Genomic DNA, 20,000 nt, shown 5'->3' on the forward strand with positions numbered 1-20,000 from the left:
AATGTAAAGGGGTTAGATTAAGTGAAGGATATATATGCGTTTGAGGAAGGAAAACAGGTTGTCAAAGCAGAAAGTGTGAGATTCTGTAAGGATGTCTGATAAGTTGGGATGTCTATGTAGGGAAGATAGGTGGGAGAAATTAGAGGTACGGGCTGCTTTAAAACGTGGGCATGACAATAGAATGTGTGGGACTGAAAGAGGAACATTACATAAGGAACATAGGGGTGGATCGGATTGTGACATCAGATAGGAGTGTGTTAGACGGGTGTGGCCAATGCGTAAGCGGGCGAGAGCCGTCAGCCAACGTCTGTTCCGATGGAATGGAGCTGACCAGGAGATTGACAGTTTTACAGTATGTAATTAATTTGTGTGGAGACTTGACAAAAAAAATTGCCATCGATTATACAAGAAGGTCTTAAAGTGTGGGTAATAATCCGTGGCTGGGATATGGGAGAAACATGGTTGGTTTGATGTGGACATAGCAGCGTAGCGTGCTAGAGTATCTGCCTGTTCATTGCCGGGGATTCCAACATGGCTGGGTACCCAGTAAAATTTGATTGTTTTATGACGTGTGGACAGGTAGAACAACCAGTTCTGGATCTTACAAACAAGGGGGTTGGTCGTGTGTATTGACTTTATGAGAGTTAATGAGTTACGGGAATTGTATAAGAGGAAGAGGGGAGTGAGTATGTGTGTTTTAAGGCAAAAAGGAGTGAATACAGTTCTGTAGTAAGGACACTGGATTCAGGAGGGAGGGGTATTTGAAAGTACGAGTTGAGAAGATTACTGCAAAACCAGCACCGGAGGTGGTTTTGGAGCCGTCAGTGTAGACGGGAATACTGGAGGAATGAGTGGAGGCATGGTCAAGGAAATGGGTGAGAAGGACAGTAGGAGGAATATTTGATTTTGGTGGGTCAGGGTAGACAGAGGAGCAAATATGGGGGCAAGGTATAGGCCATGGAGGGACTGAATGGACAGAGAACGGGAGGGGTCGGAGATGGGGAAAAGTGGAATGGGAGAGGAGGGTATCCATGCGAGTGGAGAAAGGAGTAGGTAAACGTGGAGAAGAAGCAAAGGTAGGAAGTAGGGATCGTGGGATAGTTAGTTTAGTGAGGGGAAGTTGGTGGAATCGAGCATAACATCGGAGAGAGAGAAGGGCACGGCGTCGAGAGAGAGGTGGTATGCCTGATTCAGTGTACAGGTTCTCAACTGGAGAGGAGCGGAAGGCACCTAGGGCTAAGCGAAGACCACAGTGATGGATTGTGTCAAGATGAGCAAGGAGAGAAGTTGAGGCAGAGAAGTAGATATGGCATCCATAATCAAGAGTGGAAAGGATCAAGATGACATGAAGATGGAGAGTTTTTCGATCTACGCCCCAGGATAAATGGGATAGGGTTTATAAAATTCGGAGACGGCGACGAGCTTTTTCTTTGATGGTTAATGGTTAAAAGCAAATGAATGTGCTAGACATCTAAGGTCATGTAGCACTATAGTAAATGGTAGTGAAGGGTGGTTGAGTTAGTGATTAGTTGTCAAAGTTGTGTGTGATTTGGTTTGCGAAGTTTTAGCTTCGCCCGGGCCTTCTAAATATGGCCCGGCCTGTGTCAGCTTTTTACGGCTGTCTCATTGAGTTGTCTGACACTCGGTGCTTACCGTGGCGGCGCGATTGCCAGCAGGCGCTCCTGCCGCCATGGTGTAAGCATTTCGCATAGCCTCTTTACCAGCACGGCGGCTGTTGTGGGCGGTCCATGTCTCAGGAATTGTGTATGGTCACAATTTTCGGCTCGCCGCAGTGCTTGCAGCACCTTTCATCGCGTTCGATTGTTGGGATAATCTGCCATGCACAGTGGTAACCTAGGCGCATTCTGTGAAGAATGACTTCGGTACCTTTGTTGCTTACTTCAGAGAGTGCCAGTGGTTCATAGCCTGTGGCGTCTGAGTACCAGCTGGCCGAGGGGGAGATTCTCGTTTCCTCTCTGTGGAGCTGCCGTAGGAAGGTACGACCGACCAAGGCACACTTCTCCATAAGTAATTTTCGGCTCGGTTTTATCGTCATGGGATTTGGGGGCATACCCCTGCCAGCGACGGCTAGTCTGTCAGCAAGCTCGTTCCCTCTGATGCCGATGTGGCTTGGGACCCAGTTGATGATAATTCTTCTACCCTGAGCAAGAATTCTCTGTGCCATTGTGAGAATCGTGGTCAGTAGGTAGATGTTGTCTGTGGGTGAGCTGTGCTGAAGACAGTCAATGGCTGCCCTGGAGTCTGTGTGTATGACCACGTGTCCTTCCCTTAGGGACGCGTGGCCTAGGGCTCCCATGATTGCAACTGCCTCTGCCTGTAGCGAGGAGGCGTTGTCTGTTACCCTCATGGATCGCGTGGCATCCCTTGCTGCAAAGCCGGCGCCTGCAGTGTGGCTCAAGGGATCGACCGATCCATCTGTGTAGTATGTTCTACTACCCGGAGGAGTGATGGCTGCAATGACCCTGTGGGCTTCTGCCTTTAGGCTAGGCATGGGGTATAGGCTCTTTTTCATTGACAGGCTCATTATGTTGAACTCTATCAGGCTCGGTGCCCACGGCGGGGCTTCGGCAAAGTCGGGGTGGGGGGAGTCCATGCCCTTAGCAAGAAGCTGTTCTTTGTGCTGATGGCGTATCAACACCCTGGCTGTATGAGACAGCCAAGAGTTGTTTGCAACGAGCTCGTTGTCTTGTTCGAGGCATCTGACTATTTTTTGTCTTAGGCTTGTGTTCCTGGGAGCCTGGATGACCTTTGACAGGAATTGTGTTGCCATTAGATCGATTCGTGAGTCCAGGGGGAGAAGGTTTGCCTCCATCAGGAGGTTGAGGACCTTCGTCCACCTCGGGGCACCCAGAATGATCCTGGCAGCATCATTTTGGACTGTTTCTAATTTGTCTGTGTGCTTTTTCTTTGCAGCAATTAGAGCGACTGAGGCATAGTCCACAATGGGCCGGACAGCATGTACATAGAATGATCTTAGTACTTTGTGTCTGGCCCCTATGCGTCTCCCAGTCATTGCTCTCATGACGGACAGTCTTGCTTTGGTTCGGTCAACCAGGTACTGGACCTCCTTATGGAAGGAGAGGGTCCGGTCTATCCTTACCCCAAGGTATAGGTAGTCCTGGACCCATTCTAATTCCACTCCCTGGATTTTCAGTCTTGTGCCTCGAGTCAAAGTTGGGCAAAGGAATTGACGAGTAAATGGGTTAAGGTTGGGTAAGGTAATGTATAGGGGTTAGATCAAGTGAAGGATGTATATGCATTTGAGGAATGAAAACAGGTTGTCAAAGCAGAAAGTGTGAGAAGTTGTGGGAGGGATCACGAAAAATCGGTCCCATTTGGCTGGGCTATAGATTATTTAAGAATTTTGTAGAGATGGGGGTAGTAGAAGGACGGGGGCATGTGGAAGAGGGAGTAGTGTTGAGGGAGGTAGTGTTATGGGGAGGTGGACAATAAGGTTGTAAGGTAGTAATAAGGGAGGATGGGGTAGTTGATGAAGAAGGTTGTGGGGGTATAGTTGTTGAAGTTAAGCATGTTGGGAGTAGAAATGTCTCCTGGGGTGTTGATTAGGGTGGATACTGTATTAGTCGGCATTGAGAAGGGGGTATTAGTTGTAGTGTTCAGAGCCGTGGTCAAAGGAGAGCCCGGGGTCAGGGAATCGGGCGAGTTTAAATTGGTGGAGCTATTTGATGAAGAGGCAAGCCTCATTGGCTCTAATAATGGTATGGTTAATGGTTAATGGTTATTCATTGTTGGCCATGATAAGCCTAGAGTATGTTGGGGAGAGAAACGTCCACCCCTCAGGGTCGCTTGAGGGGTAAGGGCTAGACAACTAAAGCAGGGGAATACCGTGCCCATGGCTCCCTCAGGCCGTTCAGGACTGGCACAGTCAGCCTTTCATCCTTTCAGCACGGCTCTCACACCTTAGGAAGTGGATAGTAGAAGGGGTTGGTGAAGGGACAGAAAGGAAAAAGTAGGAGGGGGAAAAAAAGTTCATGCAAAATTTGTTGAGTCGAGGGCTGAGTCCCAAGGTTGGGGAGTTCCCCAGCATTGGGTCCCAGTCTCCGCCTCCTAAGCCCCCCCACAACAACAACGGGCAAGGGATTGGGGGGGGTTTCTTTGATGTAAAAGAATATGGTCTCGCCAGGATAGTTTGGAGTAAAAAATGACGCCTAGGAATTTACCAGAGGAACGGTGTTGGAGTGGAGTGTCATATAAGAAGAGTGTAGGTAGAGGACCTACACGTGTGTGAGAGAAAAGGATGGAGAAAGATTTGGAGGTAGAAAAGCGGAAGCCATGGCTTGTGGCCCAGGAGGAAACTGATGATATTGCAGATTGAAGAAATTGGTAGAGATTTGGTATGGATGTGCCAGAGGCATAGATGGTAAATCATCAACATATAGTGATGACCGGGCTCCTGGTGGTAGAACTGAGGCAATGTCATTTACAGCAAGAAGGAATAAGGTGGTACTAAGCACACTGCCTTGTGGGACGCCTTCAATTTGAGGAAAGAAAGATGATGTGGCAGAGGCAATTTTGACCTGGAAAGTGCATTGGGAGAAGAAAGATTTTATGAAGACACCCATGTTTCCACGTATGCCTAGGGAGAACAATTGTTGGAAAATATGGTACCTCCATGTCATATCATTTACTTTTTCTAGGTCAAAAACATAGCTAGTACGGATTCATGGTGTGCAAATGCGGATGTAATATATGTCTCAAAATGAGCAAGGGGGTCAGCTGTGCTTTGGGAACAGCGAAAACCAAACTGGGAAGGAGACATAAGATTGTGGGATTCAAGATACCACATTAATTGAAAGTTAACCATTCGCTCTAGTAGCTTGCATAAGCAGCTAGTTATGCGATGGGGCAATAGTCTTGAGGGAGGGTACCCGATTTATTGGGTTTCAGGAAGGGGAGGATAAGAGCTTCTCGCCAATGAGAAGGAAAATTTCCTGATGTCCTGATGGTTGTAAGTTGTTAATGGGAAGGATAAAGAGGAAGATGGGAGTTGTCGGAGCATATGGTAGTGAATACCGCCAGGGCCTTTATGAGTGTTGCGGCACGATTTTAGGGCAGCACTGAGTTCAGAGGAAGAAAAGGGGGAATTATAGGACTCAGCAGAGGATAGGGTGAAGATAATGGGGGTACGTTCCCTGATGGTTTTAATAGAAGAGAAGTGTGGAGAAAGGTGAGAACCACTACTCACCTGGCTGAAATAATCACCCAGTTCATTAGCGACTTCGGGAGGATCAGAGATGAGGGTATCTCGAATATGGAGGACGGGGGTTGGATGGGGGGATGTTTGCCTGATAGTTTATGGATCCGGCGCTAAACATTTGAGATAGATGTAGAGGATGTAACTGAGGAAACATAATTTCACCAGCTATTTGTTTTACTATTCCGGATTGTACGACGAAGACAGGCAGATGCTCTTTTAAAGGAGATAAGAGCTGATAGTTGATTAGGGGTATCTCGTTTGTAGCGGTAACTGTTCCAGGCTGCACGTTTTATACGGAGTGCTTTAGTGCAATCAGAATTCCACCATGGAACACATTTGGAGGCATAGGATCTTGAGGGTCGAGGGATAGCTGTATGAGCAGCTCTTAGGACTGTAGTTATGAAAAATTGTATCATTTCTGATACGGATGAGAGGGAGGATGGAGGGGTATGGATAGCAGAGAGTGAAGTGAAAGTACGCCAGTCGGCTCTATCAAAGCACCAGCATGGGGAGTTAGGAAGTGGTACATATGAAGTTGTAGAAAGAACTGGAAAGTGGTCACTATAGGGAAAGTGGTCTAGAACTGACCAGTGGAAATCTAAATGAAGAGAAGGGGAGCATAGAAAGAGGTCAATGCATGTAAAAAACTGTGTGCGTGTATCAAAGTGTGTGGGGCGATCCGAATTTAGAATAATAAGATCAACTGTGGAGAGGAAGCGCTCTAGAGCTCGGCCACGGGTGTTGGTGATAGAATCACCCCAAAGAGTGTAGTGGCAGTTAAAATCACCTACTTTGAGGAAAGGTGACTGAAGTTGGGAAATTAGGTTTTCAAAAGCAACGAAGTCAATGGGGTTGGAAGGGGATAAGTAGACTAAAATCGCTGTGATCCAGTGACGGAAAAAGATACGAATAGTTGTACAAGGGACAGTGGTTTGAAAGGGAGGTATGACATAAGGTGTTTTCTGGTTGATAAGTATGGACGAGACATAAAAGGAGTGTGGGGAAGAAACAAAATGGTAATTGGGGATTGGTATTGGAGAATGTGTAAGAAAAGTTTCTTGAAGGCATATAATGGATGGGTTATAAGAGGAGAGGATATGACGGAGGTCAGGTCTGTGAGAGCGGAAACCGCGAATGTTCCAATGAAGGATAGTTATACTTTCGTTGATTTAGCGATAACGATTGTAGTCGGTTTTGGAGAATTTGAAGGGGAAGGTGCTAGAGGGTGGGATAAAGAATGAGGTTGGGGAGGTGGTGTTGTATCAGGAGGGGTGTCGGGAGGTAGAGGGTCTGGGGAAAAGGGTACTTGTGACATGAGGGATTCACGTGTGTATCCAGGAGGGAGTGGAAGGGATAGAAGGGATGGTGGGAAGGTTAATGTAGGTGGGGCTGGAGTCGGGGGGGGGGGGGTTGTTGGGATGGGGTAGGAGGATTGGGTGTAGGGAGAATATGAGTAGGAGGAGGATGGATATCGGCAGTCACTTTGAGTGTGGGGGGAGCGAGAGTTGTAGAATTTGAAGGAAGTTTGGGACTCGATTATGTAGTTCTGAATATCTTCAAGAGTTTCTGTAATGGAGTTGGTTGAGGAGTTTTGTGAGATAAAGGTTTTCTTGTGAGAGGGGAAGAGAAGTCTGGTGTCTGAAGAATAGGGGCAAAGGAAGGTGGAGGTGATTGTGGGGTAGGGGAAGAGGGGGTGGAACGTTTATTCTGTCTGCTGCAGGTAGTGCGGGGAGGGAGAGGGGAAGGTGTTGGGGCTGTAGTAGAAATTGGAGTGTCTGGATTTAGGATGGCATAAGAATTTGACTGGGGAAGGTAGGAGGTAGAAGAGGGGAAGTTAGATGGAGGGGGGTTAGGTTTAGGAGAGGTTGTAGGAACTTGGGAGTTGGGGGAGAGGCAGAGTGAGAGACATTACTGGAGTAGGGGGTAAGAGAAAAACCTCGTCGACGTGCCTCCTGTCTGGCTTCACGTAGAGTGAGTCCAAGTCTGAATCTGAGAGCTGCTACCTCAGACTCAAATTTGTAGGTGGGGCAGCCTCTATAAAATACATTATGGGGGAATAAGAAAAACTTCTAAGAAAAAAAAAAAAAAGTGTAATGCCAAATGAATAAGACATGTTACATTGTATTTCCTAACAAAATTATTTTAAAGATAACAGACTCTTCATGTCCTTTACTCTTAATTTATTTTTTACCATATGCTGTACTTCTGCTGTATTATTAAGTCATGTCTATTTACTTTCTATAAAAAGTAAAATCTATAGTAGGGGGGGTATAGACTAAAAATACATTATATATATATACACATATAATATATATACATATAATATATATATATATATATATATATATATATATATATATATATATATATATATATATATATATATATATATATATATGTATATGTATATATATAAATAACCATTACATACAAAACTCCCATATCAATGTATGCATATTATCACAGAGTAAGCTCACAAGTTTTGTAACTCTCCTCAAACACTAAACATCCTTACTGCATTTACCGAAAATGATTATTACATAAGGAAGTCCTTGTGTTCATCTATTTATATCCAGAGTACAAAAATAAATCGTCTAATTTTCTTATTAGCTAATAAAGTCCAACTTCTGTAGGACTAAACTTTTCTCACTATAATGATATAGGAATGATAAAATAGCATGTCAATACATGCAAACAACATCAATAATATATTATATCAGTATTTAAGATGACAGCACTAGTGTAAAAGCAGATGCATTAGCAATTTCACAGTAAACTAAAAACAGCTGTAATTTGATACAAATATAATTATGTATTATGTTAAATATATTCTATTGCATATAATGCCCTGCGTAATGAAATCACATGCTAGAACAGTTAACAGGATATACTATACCAGTAAAATAGTATAAAGAAGAAGAAATAAAAAATATATTTGAATAGGAAGCTGTCCCTTTCTCCTTTTAAAAAATTTATGCACAAGATTCAACACATCTAATGTACAGGTATGTGCAAAAACATATTACACACTATACACACACATATTCTCACTCCATCAGCTGACCATACAAATGACACAGTTCCTCCCTCCCAACCCTGTGAGGCCTGACACTGTTAAACGGAGGGTGCACTTGTATGCTGGTGATGGGACAGGTGGTTATGTAATCCTCCATGTTGAGGTAATCAGTTAGCTGTGGTTCAGGGTCACGAGGTCTGGCTCGAGGCTGGACTGCTGTTGCTCTGGGAAAAGGGAAGGGAACGAAAGACTCAACAGAAGCGAATGGAGAGGAAGAAGAAGAAAGAGTAAAAGGGTATGACAAAGGAAGAGTTTCCTTTTCTTAAATTAAAAATATATTCTATTTTTTTTTTTGGTATTTAATAAACACACAGTAGCATACACATTGTTTTAACCTTTTCAAGGAATAAATACAATATATACAAAGCTAAATCTATTGAATTAAGAATAAAAAATATTATATGAATTTTTTTTTTTTTTTACAAAAAGGAACTTCATATCCTCTATGACAAATACACATAAACACACACACATGCACACACATATTCAATATCAAATTAAAGTTGTCATCATGACCTTTTATCAAAACTCAAGATGTTACTGCCCTAAATACCTCATATAGAGCTGATCTTCAAACTGGGCTGCCAATTCCTGCTCTTTGACGTCAACAGACACAAGGTCATTGAAGATCTGCCGTGACCCAGTCACGTTCACTCGCTTTGCTCTCTAGAAATTGGGGAAAAGGGAAGGACTGTGAGGAGCATAGATGGTTGCTTTACCTGCATCGTGGTTTAGCTTCTAGTAATAAATATAAATAAATGAACCTAAAAAGATAAGAAAAAAGGAAGATGGAAAGGAAGAAAAGGAAATGAAAAGAGAAGCATAACACTAATAATAATACTAATAAAATGATTATGATACTAACAATAATTGCAGAGATGAGAGAGGAAAAAAGTATGAAGAAAGCAAAATCAGAAAAACTTATCACTGCGTAACTGATATTACCCCATCGGTCATGAATATATGTACTATCCACTGTAGTTAATGGTGAATTTGTTACACACAGATGGCTCCACAAGAGCTCAACCACCAAGGAGTCAATTCACAGGCCTAACTTGACCTTCCTTGATTTCCCAATTCCTTCATTTTCTTCTAATGCTATCAACATTATTATTATTATAATTGATATTGTTAAGCAAAAACTACTATCTGGTTCATAAAAAAGAAGGAAAAAATTACAGAATCACTAATCTGCAAAACATCTGATAACCAACCTGCTTCTTAACCCTGACTGCTGTGTTTGGAGAGTCCAGCTTCTCCTTGAGCATCATTGACAGGTCAGGCTCCTCATCTCTCACCTTCCACAAGGCTTGACTGACCCTCAGAGCTGAATGCAGTTCGGGTTCTCCATACACCCCTTCTGCACTCTCTGGCAGGGGAGTTGGAATGATGGGATGGTCGTTCTTCTTCCCTCTTTTGCCATGGATGGTCAGAGCACCACTGGACTGTGCCGCAATGTTCCTAATTTCCTGGCTTAGCCTTGGAGCTATGGGGATGTTCCTCATCTCTCTGTTTTCCAGAACAGGTTTCTCTTTAGGGTTCTTCCTGCGTGCACCACTAGGATCCAGTCCATCGCTAGGTTTTACGTAGATGTGCCGTTCTCCCCCAACTACTTTCTTCTGCATTTCTTGAATGATGAAAAAAACTTTTTCTTCTATACCAAAGTGCCTTATTATACCACAGATTCTGAAAGTATCAAACAAGAGTGAATTACTGTTTTTTCATTGATATCTGGATAGTCCCAAGTATCAAATATGTATTTCCTATCCATGAGAAAATATATTAATTCTTGCAAGACTGATGGAGCATATAAAAGACTTAAAACAAGACTTGTATACTATTCAAAACCTGAACAAGACTGAGCTTGATGATTAAATACTAGAGCCAATAGAGGGCCAATGATGACACTGTCAAATAACACAAGGTCAGCAGCATGTATGGGGAATAATATTCTAATGATAATTTTAAATATATATTAACAAAACTGTAACTTCTTAAAGAACTCCAGTGGAAATTATACAAACAAATTAGCACACTCTAGTGAAATATCTCCATAAAAATACAAACACAGAGCAAAACTACCCACAGAAAAGAACAATAAACTATGATGTTCTGAGTGAGGCTAAACATTTCATCAAACAAGGAAACCAGTTTTATTGTCCAAGGAGATCTAGTTTCTCTCCAAATGGCAAGACATTTTGTTTCTTATTCCCTGCTTCATTTCACACAGTCATGGTTTACTTTAAAGTATTACGATAATGAAGTTTCATCGGAATAAAAGCTCTAAAAAGCTTCTTAAGAAACCAGTACTTCAACTATGACGTCCTACTCGTTTTCAAATAATGATACTGAAAATAACAAAATAATCACAAAGGAAATACAACACCGCCACTATCTGAAGCAAATAAACTTACAAAATAATCACAAAGAGCAACAGGAGGATTGTCACGACCTGAGGGAAAAAAAAAACTTATTTTATACTCTTATTATTACAGCTCTGTCACCTATCAGACTCGTTACATACCTTAAACATAACACACCGTCGTCAGTGCACAATTGTCCCTTTCGTCATTAATCTTATTAAAGTCTTAATAAACAGTAGCTTTTGACGAAACAATCTCCCGAAGATTTTCAAAATAGTAGATCCATCCGTAAAGTAAACAATAAGGACCTTTGATATAAAGATATGTTATGGTACTATTGATCCCCGTAAACGAAGGGAGAAAATTAGGACTGATGGTGTAATGAACGTTGGAAATGTTATGTGAATGCCTTGGATAGTACCTTTATTGAGAATTTTGATTTTTTTTTTTTTTATAAATTCCTTCATCTTTGCTGCTATACAAATCAATGATATGGTATCTGGTACTGAAAGTCACAATATTTGTCACTTTTCTGATAAATAAAGATCTTTATTTGCCTATATCTTGAAGAAAATTAAACATTTTACTTGAAAACTCCGCCGCTAAGCATCTACGAACCTAAATTATTTCCTTGTGGCAGATATAATACTAATGACATCTCTATGATTACAAATAAATAATCAAGAATCCCAGATGTTAGTAAAATGAAAACTATATAACCTAAACATTCTTGAATATATCATAGAACAGAGCTTTAAGCCCGTTACCTTTCATGTTTACGTTTCGGAGCAGGGAGTCGGCGAGGTGGAAGCGTCCTCGAAGGAAACCTTTATTTGATCTCAAAATTCTCGGCCAAAATGGAGGGGAAACGGAAGGCAGAGTATATGGCCGTGGCTGTACCTACCAAAAAGTCTCGTCATGAGATGGTGGCTCATTCGGGGGAAAAAGGAACAGTAATACAAAGTGTAAGTTTTGAGGGAAACATTGCATACGAGTTTTAGGTCATTTTCTAGACCATAACTACATCGTAAAATGCATCGAGTTTGGCATCAATGGGTTCTTCATGATTTATATTGTGGATTTGAAGCGATCGATTATAGTCGACGATAGATAAGGAGGCTGTGGAGGGCATGCGTTATCCCCGGGAAATAGCAGGGTTGGATTTTGAAGTATTTATGTATTTTTGCCAACATGAGAGGGAGACTGGTGCCCCCCAACCCCCTTTTATTTGCAAGATAAATGCCCAGACAGTTCTGAGTGGTTAAAATCACAACCCAGCTGAGGCTTGCTGAGTCCTCCGAAGTTGTACAAATTACATAAGTTTCCAGCCATTCATAATGTGTATATTTACTGATTCTGCAGACAATTATTGGTGCATATGCCTGCCAAGTAGATATTGAGAGGAGTCCATTTCTTCTAAATTTGATAGGTTTAAAGATGTGAGCTCATTTGAGAAATTTACTAGATTTTTTTATTTTTATTACTGGTGCATTGTATTGTAATTATTATTATTATCTTTATCATTATCCTCATTTATAAGATAATTATCATTATCATGATTATTGTCATAATCTTATCATTATATATCTGTGATTACCAAAGTGATGTCTCAGATAGCTTGTCTTTTTTAAACAAGACTTATTTTTTATATCTTCAGAATTGCATAGTCCTGTTCACTGTTTACTCTCAAGATTAGAATTAATTGATATTTTTTTTCATTTATTCCACCTAGCTAATTTAGTAGTGGTTACCATTTTTTTATTTTTATATGTTGACTGGTTAAACATTAGGGAACAGCTTTATCTTAAAAGATTGTTTATATATATTTATATAGGAAAAATGGCAGACCTTTTTTTCCATTTTTTGACGGTTTTTGTTTTTCTCACATCTTGCAGTTAGATGTAATACATATAGCAATATTATACTCAAGTATGTATGGCATAGGGTAAATAATGGCAAAGGTAATTTTACTGGCTAATTTCCCCTTTATCTTAATACAGAGTTTTGAGATATACACATAACTATTAATTTTCTTATCCTATTAGGAATAACTGCTTATCTGAATTAATTTATGTCATGTAGACTATGCTGTTGCAGTTTGATTTGTTATATTCCCAAAACACTGTTCTGTTCAAAGCTAAATACTTTCTTGCAAAAGGAAGAGAGCTTTATTATTATTCTACATCCTGTGTAGGCAGTCCTGTGGTGGATTAATTATTATTGTGTCTCAATTGAAACTATACAATAAAAATATCAAATTAGGATTTGCCTAAGAGAGGGAAAAGTCATTGACAGCACTTGTTTCTAACAATAAGTAAGGTGTGCATTCCAAGGAAAAAACATCAAATGTAACTTATTTGAAACCTATTTTCAGGCATATGATATTTGTTAACTCTGCTTAACCTTAGTGCTGGGATGGAATGACATACATGCCATGTAATTGTGATTTTGTTTTACTGATTATGTTTGCACATCGATGGCTCAACATGTATTTAGTTACCAAGAGGTCAGTTACTTGTCTGACCTCTCACACTTGGTTGTACTTTTCCCTGATTTATGGAAAAATCATTATTTTTTAATCTTTTACTGCTGTTAGTATTTTAATACATTATGATAGTGATAATGATATTGATATTAATGAATATGTTTATTGGAAAATTCAAGGGATGCAAAAATCTGGTGTGGTCATGTTGGGCTTATTGATTGACACTTGTGAAGCCAGTTTTGTGCAACAAAATTCACAAGAAACTACAATGGAAAGTACATGTTTTCTTGCACAAAGAGTTAGTATAAATAAGCCAGTTAGGGATAAAAGCAATCAGATCCTAATGCAAATTGCATTCTACAGGGCCCACCTAGAACCAGTGGCTTGATGGCACCCATCATGCAGCTCTCAGGCCACCAGGGAGACATCCTTTGCGCCAGGTTCCACCCTGAAGGAGAAGTCCTTGTAACAGCAGGCATGGATAGACAGATCTGTGAGTATCTGAGGTTGGATTGGAGTTTTAGAATGAGGTTTACACCTGGATATTGTAATTGGAAAGTTTTGTCATTGATTTAGATGGGTTTGTGTTGGGATGTTGCTTTGATCATTAAATTGTTTCTTTATCATTTTTTTTTGGAATGAAATAGTGTAAACTTCAAATACTTTCAGGTTAATTTTACTTTCAATTATCTTTTTACCAAAATCCCAAAAATTACTATTTATATTTAGCTAAAGCAGAATATATCTAAATCTCACTGACATGAATCCAGTAAGTGAAAAAAAAAATTAACCATGACATAAAGGTGAGCATGCAGTACTTGTAAAACATTAAATTTTATCCTATTCTTCTCAGTACATATTTTGCTCACGTTTGCTCTCTCCTTCAGTATTCTGGAATGTGTATGGCGAGTGTGACAACTTTGCCATGCTGATGGGCCACACCAACGCCATCACAGACATGCACTTCTCGACGGATGGTGGTGCACTCTACACAGCCTCTGCAGACAAGACTGTCATGTGCTGGGACACTACCAGTGGCACTAGGGTTAAGAAGCTTAAGGGTATGTTACAGGAGATAGAGATGGAGGATGTGTGAGTAAGGATTAGCATGTTGCATGAGGAAAGGGGAGAAGTTGGGGATGGAGTTGGGGAAACAAAGGTAATGGAAATGTGGGATGGATAGAAGAGAAGAGGAGGTGGAGGGGTATGGGGGTAGGTGGAGTAGGAATAGGATGTAGAAGATGAAGAGAGTAGTTGATGGAAGGGAAGGGGGAGATGCAGTGGTATGGAAAGAGAAAAGAAGAATAAGGGGGCTTATGAGGAAAGGGATGGGCGTGTGGTGGAGGCAGATGGGTTGAATGCAAAATTCAAGACATTACATAGTTTAGTGATATAAGTACTCTCTGTTGTGCTTAATGTGATTAACAATATTTTCTGTTTTTTTCTGGAGTTATATTTACTATTACCATTATTATAATTTCCTTTAACCCTTAGGTCTGTTACAGTAGGATTTCCCTTCACTATACAGAGCCACATCATTCACTTGAATAAAAAATTTAAAGCATGGAGAGCCTACATTTATTCTGTTCTCTTCACTTTGGCTGCCACATGGAGTTAAAAAAGGACTTTAAGCCTTCTTTTGAATAGCTGTATCTTGTGACTTGTCAGGGCCAAGTAAGGGGACAAGTATTTAGTGCACAGCTTAGAGCAGCCTTGACCATGTGCAGTATGGATATGTGCCTTCTGACATTTGGGCAAGGTGTGCCATGATATGGCAGATAAGCATACTAAAAAATCACTTTCAATTGACTTTAGTGAGCACTAACTATAAATTTTATTTTTGGGATCTGCATCATGACACCTGAAGAGTCCGTAATTTTCCAGCATCTAGAGGGCATATTGGTTCAATTTGCCTTGCATCATTTGAGTGTGCCTAAATATAGTATGCATGTCTTTTTATGGGTTAAGCCAAATATAAAAAACAAATATACAGCTCCTATTTAAATATTCTCCATTCCCAGGACACAGCAGCTTCGTCAATTGCGTCCACAGTGCACGAAGAGGCCCAAGTTTAGTGGTGAGTGGAGGTGATGACTGCACAGTGCTCATCTGGGACGTCCGAAAGAAGAGACCGGCAACGACACTACAGAATACGTTCCAGGTGAGGGAGTGGAAATGATTGTGATCACTTTTAAGGATGTAAGAAAGGATGTGTAATGTTGTCTTCTTTATTTTAATGCTTTGTTGCTTTTCTTCATTTTGAATGGAGAATTTGTCTTGCTAACCCAATGCCACTGGGGAAAATGAACAAAATATGGGGAAAATGCTGTGCCTATTTTCTATATTTTTTTGTGAAATGTCTGCCCATAAATGGCTCTGCTAGTGCTTAGCCATAAAGGAGTCACTTAGTAGACCTTGTGACCTTACCTGATTTGAAATGGTGGGGAAAATGTATTTTTTACTAGTGCTATGAATATCAATGGTGTTATTTTTATTATAAACATTATAATTATTATAATGTTTTTTAACTTTAGTAACAGCAAAATAAGATAACGTAAAATATTTTGTAAATCAAAGAAAAGGGTAAACGGGCGAGACAGGCAGTACTCCTAACTGGCTCATTGGTGACTTAGTACAAGTGTAGCCATCTATGTGTAAAAACAATCAAACAAGTACTCACAGTGGGCATAGCACGTCTGTACACATCATACCCGTCGGCATTGGGTTAAATATTAACCCCTTGCCGATGGGTATGACGTGTAGGTACTGCCTGTCTCGCCTGTTTACCCTTTACTTGATCTTTTAAAATATTTTACATTATTTTATATTGCTGTTTCTAATGTGTATAACATTATAGTAAATATAATGTCTATAATAAAAATAACATCATCGATATTCATAGCATTAGTAAAAAAAATGTTTTTCCAGCCAGTTCAAGGAAAGCTGAAATCAGGTAAAGTCACAAGGTTTACTAATTACCTCCGTTGTCGCTAAGCACTTGCAGAGCCATCTATGTGCAGAGACATTTCACTAGAGAATAAAAAAAGAGCACAGCATTTTCTTGGTGGCATTTGATTAATAAACTAAACTCAATGGGCATGGTATGTACTTACATGCCATCCTCAGTGGCATCAGGTTAAGAACTTTAGCCAGTCTGTTTAGTTATTGCCAGATTGAAAGTCTGTGGCATTCCATTTATAATTTTTATAGGTACATATTTTTAGGCTGGGAAGAAATATCAGTAATCTGTACAAATGTTATTAACACATTTGTAATAGAATATTCCTTAAAGACATGGCTCCATTGAATATTCATAATATGAGCACTGAAAGACTCCTACCAAATTGACAACAATAATTTTTCCTCCAAGGCTTTGCACTGCCCTGCTAAACCCCTGTGGAAGGTCACAACCCACTAGTTGGGAACCACTGTACTGTAGTGTAATATAACAGAGGTAATTGATTATTATATCTAAAAAGAGAACTGGTATATTCAGGTTCATTTTCAGTGAACTTCATTGTTTCTAATAAACTTGATGCATTTCCAGGTCACGGCAGTTACGTTCAATGACACAGCAGAACAAGTAATATCTGGTGGTATTGATAATGACATGAAGGTGAGGAATATAACCAAAGTTTGTTTTGTGAGATATTTATTTTTATATCTGTTTATTTGTTTTATATTGATTTACACATTAAAGTTACACATTAATGTTTTAGATTTGTATGCATATTTACATACTTATACCTTGGTGTTTGTGTCTACCACTCACTGTAAGAGACCTCAAAATGGATAAAATTTGGTACCTGCTAATCCCTCATCCCCTTCTGGATATGGATAAAGAGTTTGTCAGTATCCTCCCTACCTGTCTGTATTGTTGGATATCAGAACCAGTTACCTATCTGTGGTCTGTGGCAGGGACAGGCAATTTGTTTGAGTGAGGACTAGATGAGACGGGCAATCCCTGGACCCGACTTATGACATGCAAGAATTTGTTAAAAACTGTGAAGCATATGCAAGAATTATCATGAAAAACATGCAAATTGTAAACAAAATGTTTTATTTAAAAGTGTAAATATAATATACAAAATGTTTTGATAAAGAATAAAGAAAAGAAAAAAGATGCAAATCACATCCAAACATTCTATTGAAAAAACATGCAAATCAATGAGGCAAGTGGTGGTGCTTGCCATGAATGAAAAGATTCAAGATCTGGCTTTATGGATGTGGTAGATAACACAAGAATGTATTGAGATGGTGATTAGAGAGCTGTGAACTTTATTCTGTCAAAGTGCTGCCAATGTACAGAGAAGTAGTAGAAGTGGAAGTAATACTTTTGATGATTATAATGGGTAATTGAATTATATTAGTATAATTTAATGTTACTTGGCACAAATGTAGTTGTTACATATGTATTAGTAATGTGATTTTTACATTTAGTTAAGAAAGATCATGCTTAAAAATATAATTTAGCTATGCAGTTACTTAAGAGAATTTAAAGGTATTAGAGAAAAATTATGTGAGATATAAGAGATAAAAGATAATAAAAATATAAAACAAAGAAATAGAAATGAGCAGAAGATGATGACTCTAACTCAAAAGAAAAAAAGAAAAATGAGAGGGAATAATTTTTTTGGTAAATGAACAGAGAGACAGCATAAAGTAGTCTAAGAACCAAAAAGTTACCTCATTTTGACATAAAAGGAAAAGAAGATTTTATAAGTAAAAATGAAAATTGATGACACAACCTTCACCTTACAGGTCTGGGATCTACGCAAGAATGGCTTGCTGTATCGGATGCGTGGCCACAACGACACGGTGACAGGCCTAAGCCTTTCCCCTGATGGCTCTTATGTGCTCTCCAATGCTATGGACAACACTGTCAGGATCTGGGACGTGCGACCCTTCGCCCCCCAGGAGCGCTGTGTCAAGATCTTCCAGGGACACCAGCACAATTTCGAGAATGTAGGTATTAGAGTGGGTGAGACAATAGGTGATAGCAGTTAAGTAGTTTTGTCAGTAATAAAGATGTACAAGTAGTAATAGTGATGTTAATCATAATAATATTAGCAACATCAATGATAATTATAATGGTAGGAATAATGGTGATAATGATAATGATAGGAATAATGGTGGTAATGATGATGATAGGAATAATGGTGGTAATGGTAATGATTTTAGTAATAGTAATAATGATAGCATTATTATGGTAGATACCCATATTGATTTTGAACTCTACTCCACCCCTCTCCCTAGATTCTGCTGCGATGTGCCTGGTCCCCTGATGGGCGCCGGGTGGCTGCAGGTTCCTCAGACCGCCATGCCTACATCTGGGACACCACTTCAAGGCACATCCTCTACAAACTGCCTGGACACAATGGCTCTGTCAACACGGTCGAGTTCCATCCGAAGGAGCCCATAAGTGAGTTCTTGAGATGTATGGTGTTGGGATCGGTTTGGTAGGTGGGGTTTGGATGGATGCGGAAGAGAAAGAAAGATGAGGTTGTAGGGTTGTGTGGAGGAGAGTGGGGCAGGGACAGTTGGGGAAAGTAGGGATGGGGAAAAGGTGGTTGGGACTTGATAGATTTATTGATATTAGGGAGAGATATATCTGGGGGGTTTCTTCTTGTTAGATTGGATTGAGAAGAAAGAGAAGAAATATGAAATAAAAATGTGGCTGTGAGTTGGATACTTGAATTAATTTGGATAGTAAAGTGCTTAGAAGGGATGAGGGAAGGGTAGAGGTAAAGATGCATTGAGAAATATAAAGAAACAGATCAATTTGGAGGAACCATTAGTTTTGGAGTGATTACATGAAAAAACCGATATAATCTATTTGAAAATATTCAAGAGCTGGGCCTTACAAAATTATGATGAATGGTGAGATTAGGGTATAAAGACAGAAACCAAGCTGTCTTGATTTCTTTATTAAAGAGAAAGCTATTGGAGGAGGGAGGGAGAGGTTAAAGAAGTTGAAGTTGGGGAGAGGGAGAGGGAGAGGGAGAGGGAGAGGGAGGGGGTAAGGGTGAGGGAGGGGGTAAGGGTGAGGGAGGGGGTAAGGGTGAGGGAGATGGAGAGGGAGAGGGAGAGGGAGAGGGAGAGGGAGGGGGTAAGGGTGAGGGAGGGGGTAAGGGTGAGGGAGGGGGTAAGGGTGAGGGAAGGGGTAAGGGTGAGGGAAGGGGTAAGGGTGAGGGAAGGGGTAAGGGTGAGGGAGATGGAGAGGGAGAGGGAGAGGGAGAGGGAGAGGGAGAGGGAGAGGGAGAGGGAGAGGGAGAAGGAGAAGGAGAAGGAGAAGGAGAAGGAGAAGGAGAAGGAGAAGGAGAAGGAGAAGGAGAAGGAGAAGGAGAAGGAGAAGGAGAAGACACACATACACACATACACACACACACACACACACACACACACACACACACACACACACACACACACACACACACACACACACACACACACACACACACACACACACACACTCTCACTCTCTCACTCTCTCACTCTCTCACTCTCTCACTCTCTCACTCACTCACCCACTCATTCATTCATTCATTCATTCATTCATTCATTCATTCATTCATTCATTCACTCACTCACTCACTCACTCACTCACTCACTCACTCACTCACTCACTCACTCACTCACTCACTCACTCACTCACTCACTCACACACTCACTCACTCACTCACTCACTCACTCACTCACTCACACACTCACACACTCACACACTCACACACTCACACACTCACACACACATACACTCACACTGTCACACAGACATACAGATACACACAGAGGGACACACAAATACAGGGAAATGCACAGACAGATACACACAGGACC

The 20,000-nt window shown here is 40.5% G+C and overlaps 2 protein-coding genes across 4 annotated transcripts in view; one reads left to right on the forward strand and one right to left on the reverse strand.

Annotated features, from left to right (window-relative positions):
* Positions 1–7,381: 7,381 nt before the first annotated feature.
* Positions 7,382–11,036, reverse strand: LOC125036612. 3 transcript variants are annotated; one of them, XM_047629357.1, is made up of 4 exons: positions 10,730–10,812; positions 9,530–10,001; positions 8,869–8,981; positions 7,382–8,479 (listed from the first exon to the last, which is right to left on the reverse strand). In XM_047629357.1, exons 2-4 carry the CDS (start codon positions 9,938–9,940, stop codon positions 8,287–8,289), a joined length of 717 nt encoding a protein of 238 aa, XP_047485313.1. In that variant the 5' UTR covers positions 9,941–10,001; positions 10,730–10,812; the 3' UTR covers positions 7,382–8,286. The 3 variants fall into 3 exon arrangements, with proteins under 3 accessions (XP_047485313.1, XP_047485311.1, XP_047485312.1); XM_047629355.1 differs by lacking the exon at positions 10,730–10,812 and adding an exon at positions 10,402–10,582; XM_047629356.1 differs by lacking the exon at positions 10,730–10,812 and adding an exon at positions 10,840–11,036 and having other exon boundaries at positions 7,385–8,479.
* Positions 11,037–11,458: 422 nt separating this feature from the next.
* Positions 11,459–20,000, forward strand: part of LOC125036490 (U5 small nuclear ribonucleoprotein 40 kDa protein-like) — a 9,087-nt gene continuing 545 nt past the window's right edge. Inside the window, exons 1-7 of the mRNA XM_047629115.1 lie at positions 11,459–11,643; positions 13,527–13,656; positions 14,051–14,224; positions 15,185–15,324; positions 16,711–16,779; positions 17,925–18,128; positions 18,420–18,585. Of these exons, the coding sequence (XP_047485071.1) occupies positions 11,536–11,643; positions 13,527–13,656; positions 14,051–14,224; positions 15,185–15,324; positions 16,711–16,779; positions 17,925–18,128; positions 18,420–18,585 (991 nt within the window). The 5' untranslated portion in view covers positions 11,459–11,535. The remainder of the gene's footprint in view (positions 11,644–13,526; positions 13,657–14,050; positions 14,225–15,184; positions 15,325–16,710; positions 16,780–17,924; positions 18,129–18,419; positions 18,586–20,000) is intronic.

Source organism: Penaeus chinensis, chromosome 21, assembly GCF_019202785.1.
Source record: "Penaeus chinensis breed Huanghai No. 1 chromosome 21, ASM1920278v2, whole genome shotgun sequence".
Lineage (NCBI taxonomy): Eukaryota > Metazoa > Arthropoda > Malacostraca > Decapoda > Penaeidae > Penaeus > Penaeus chinensis.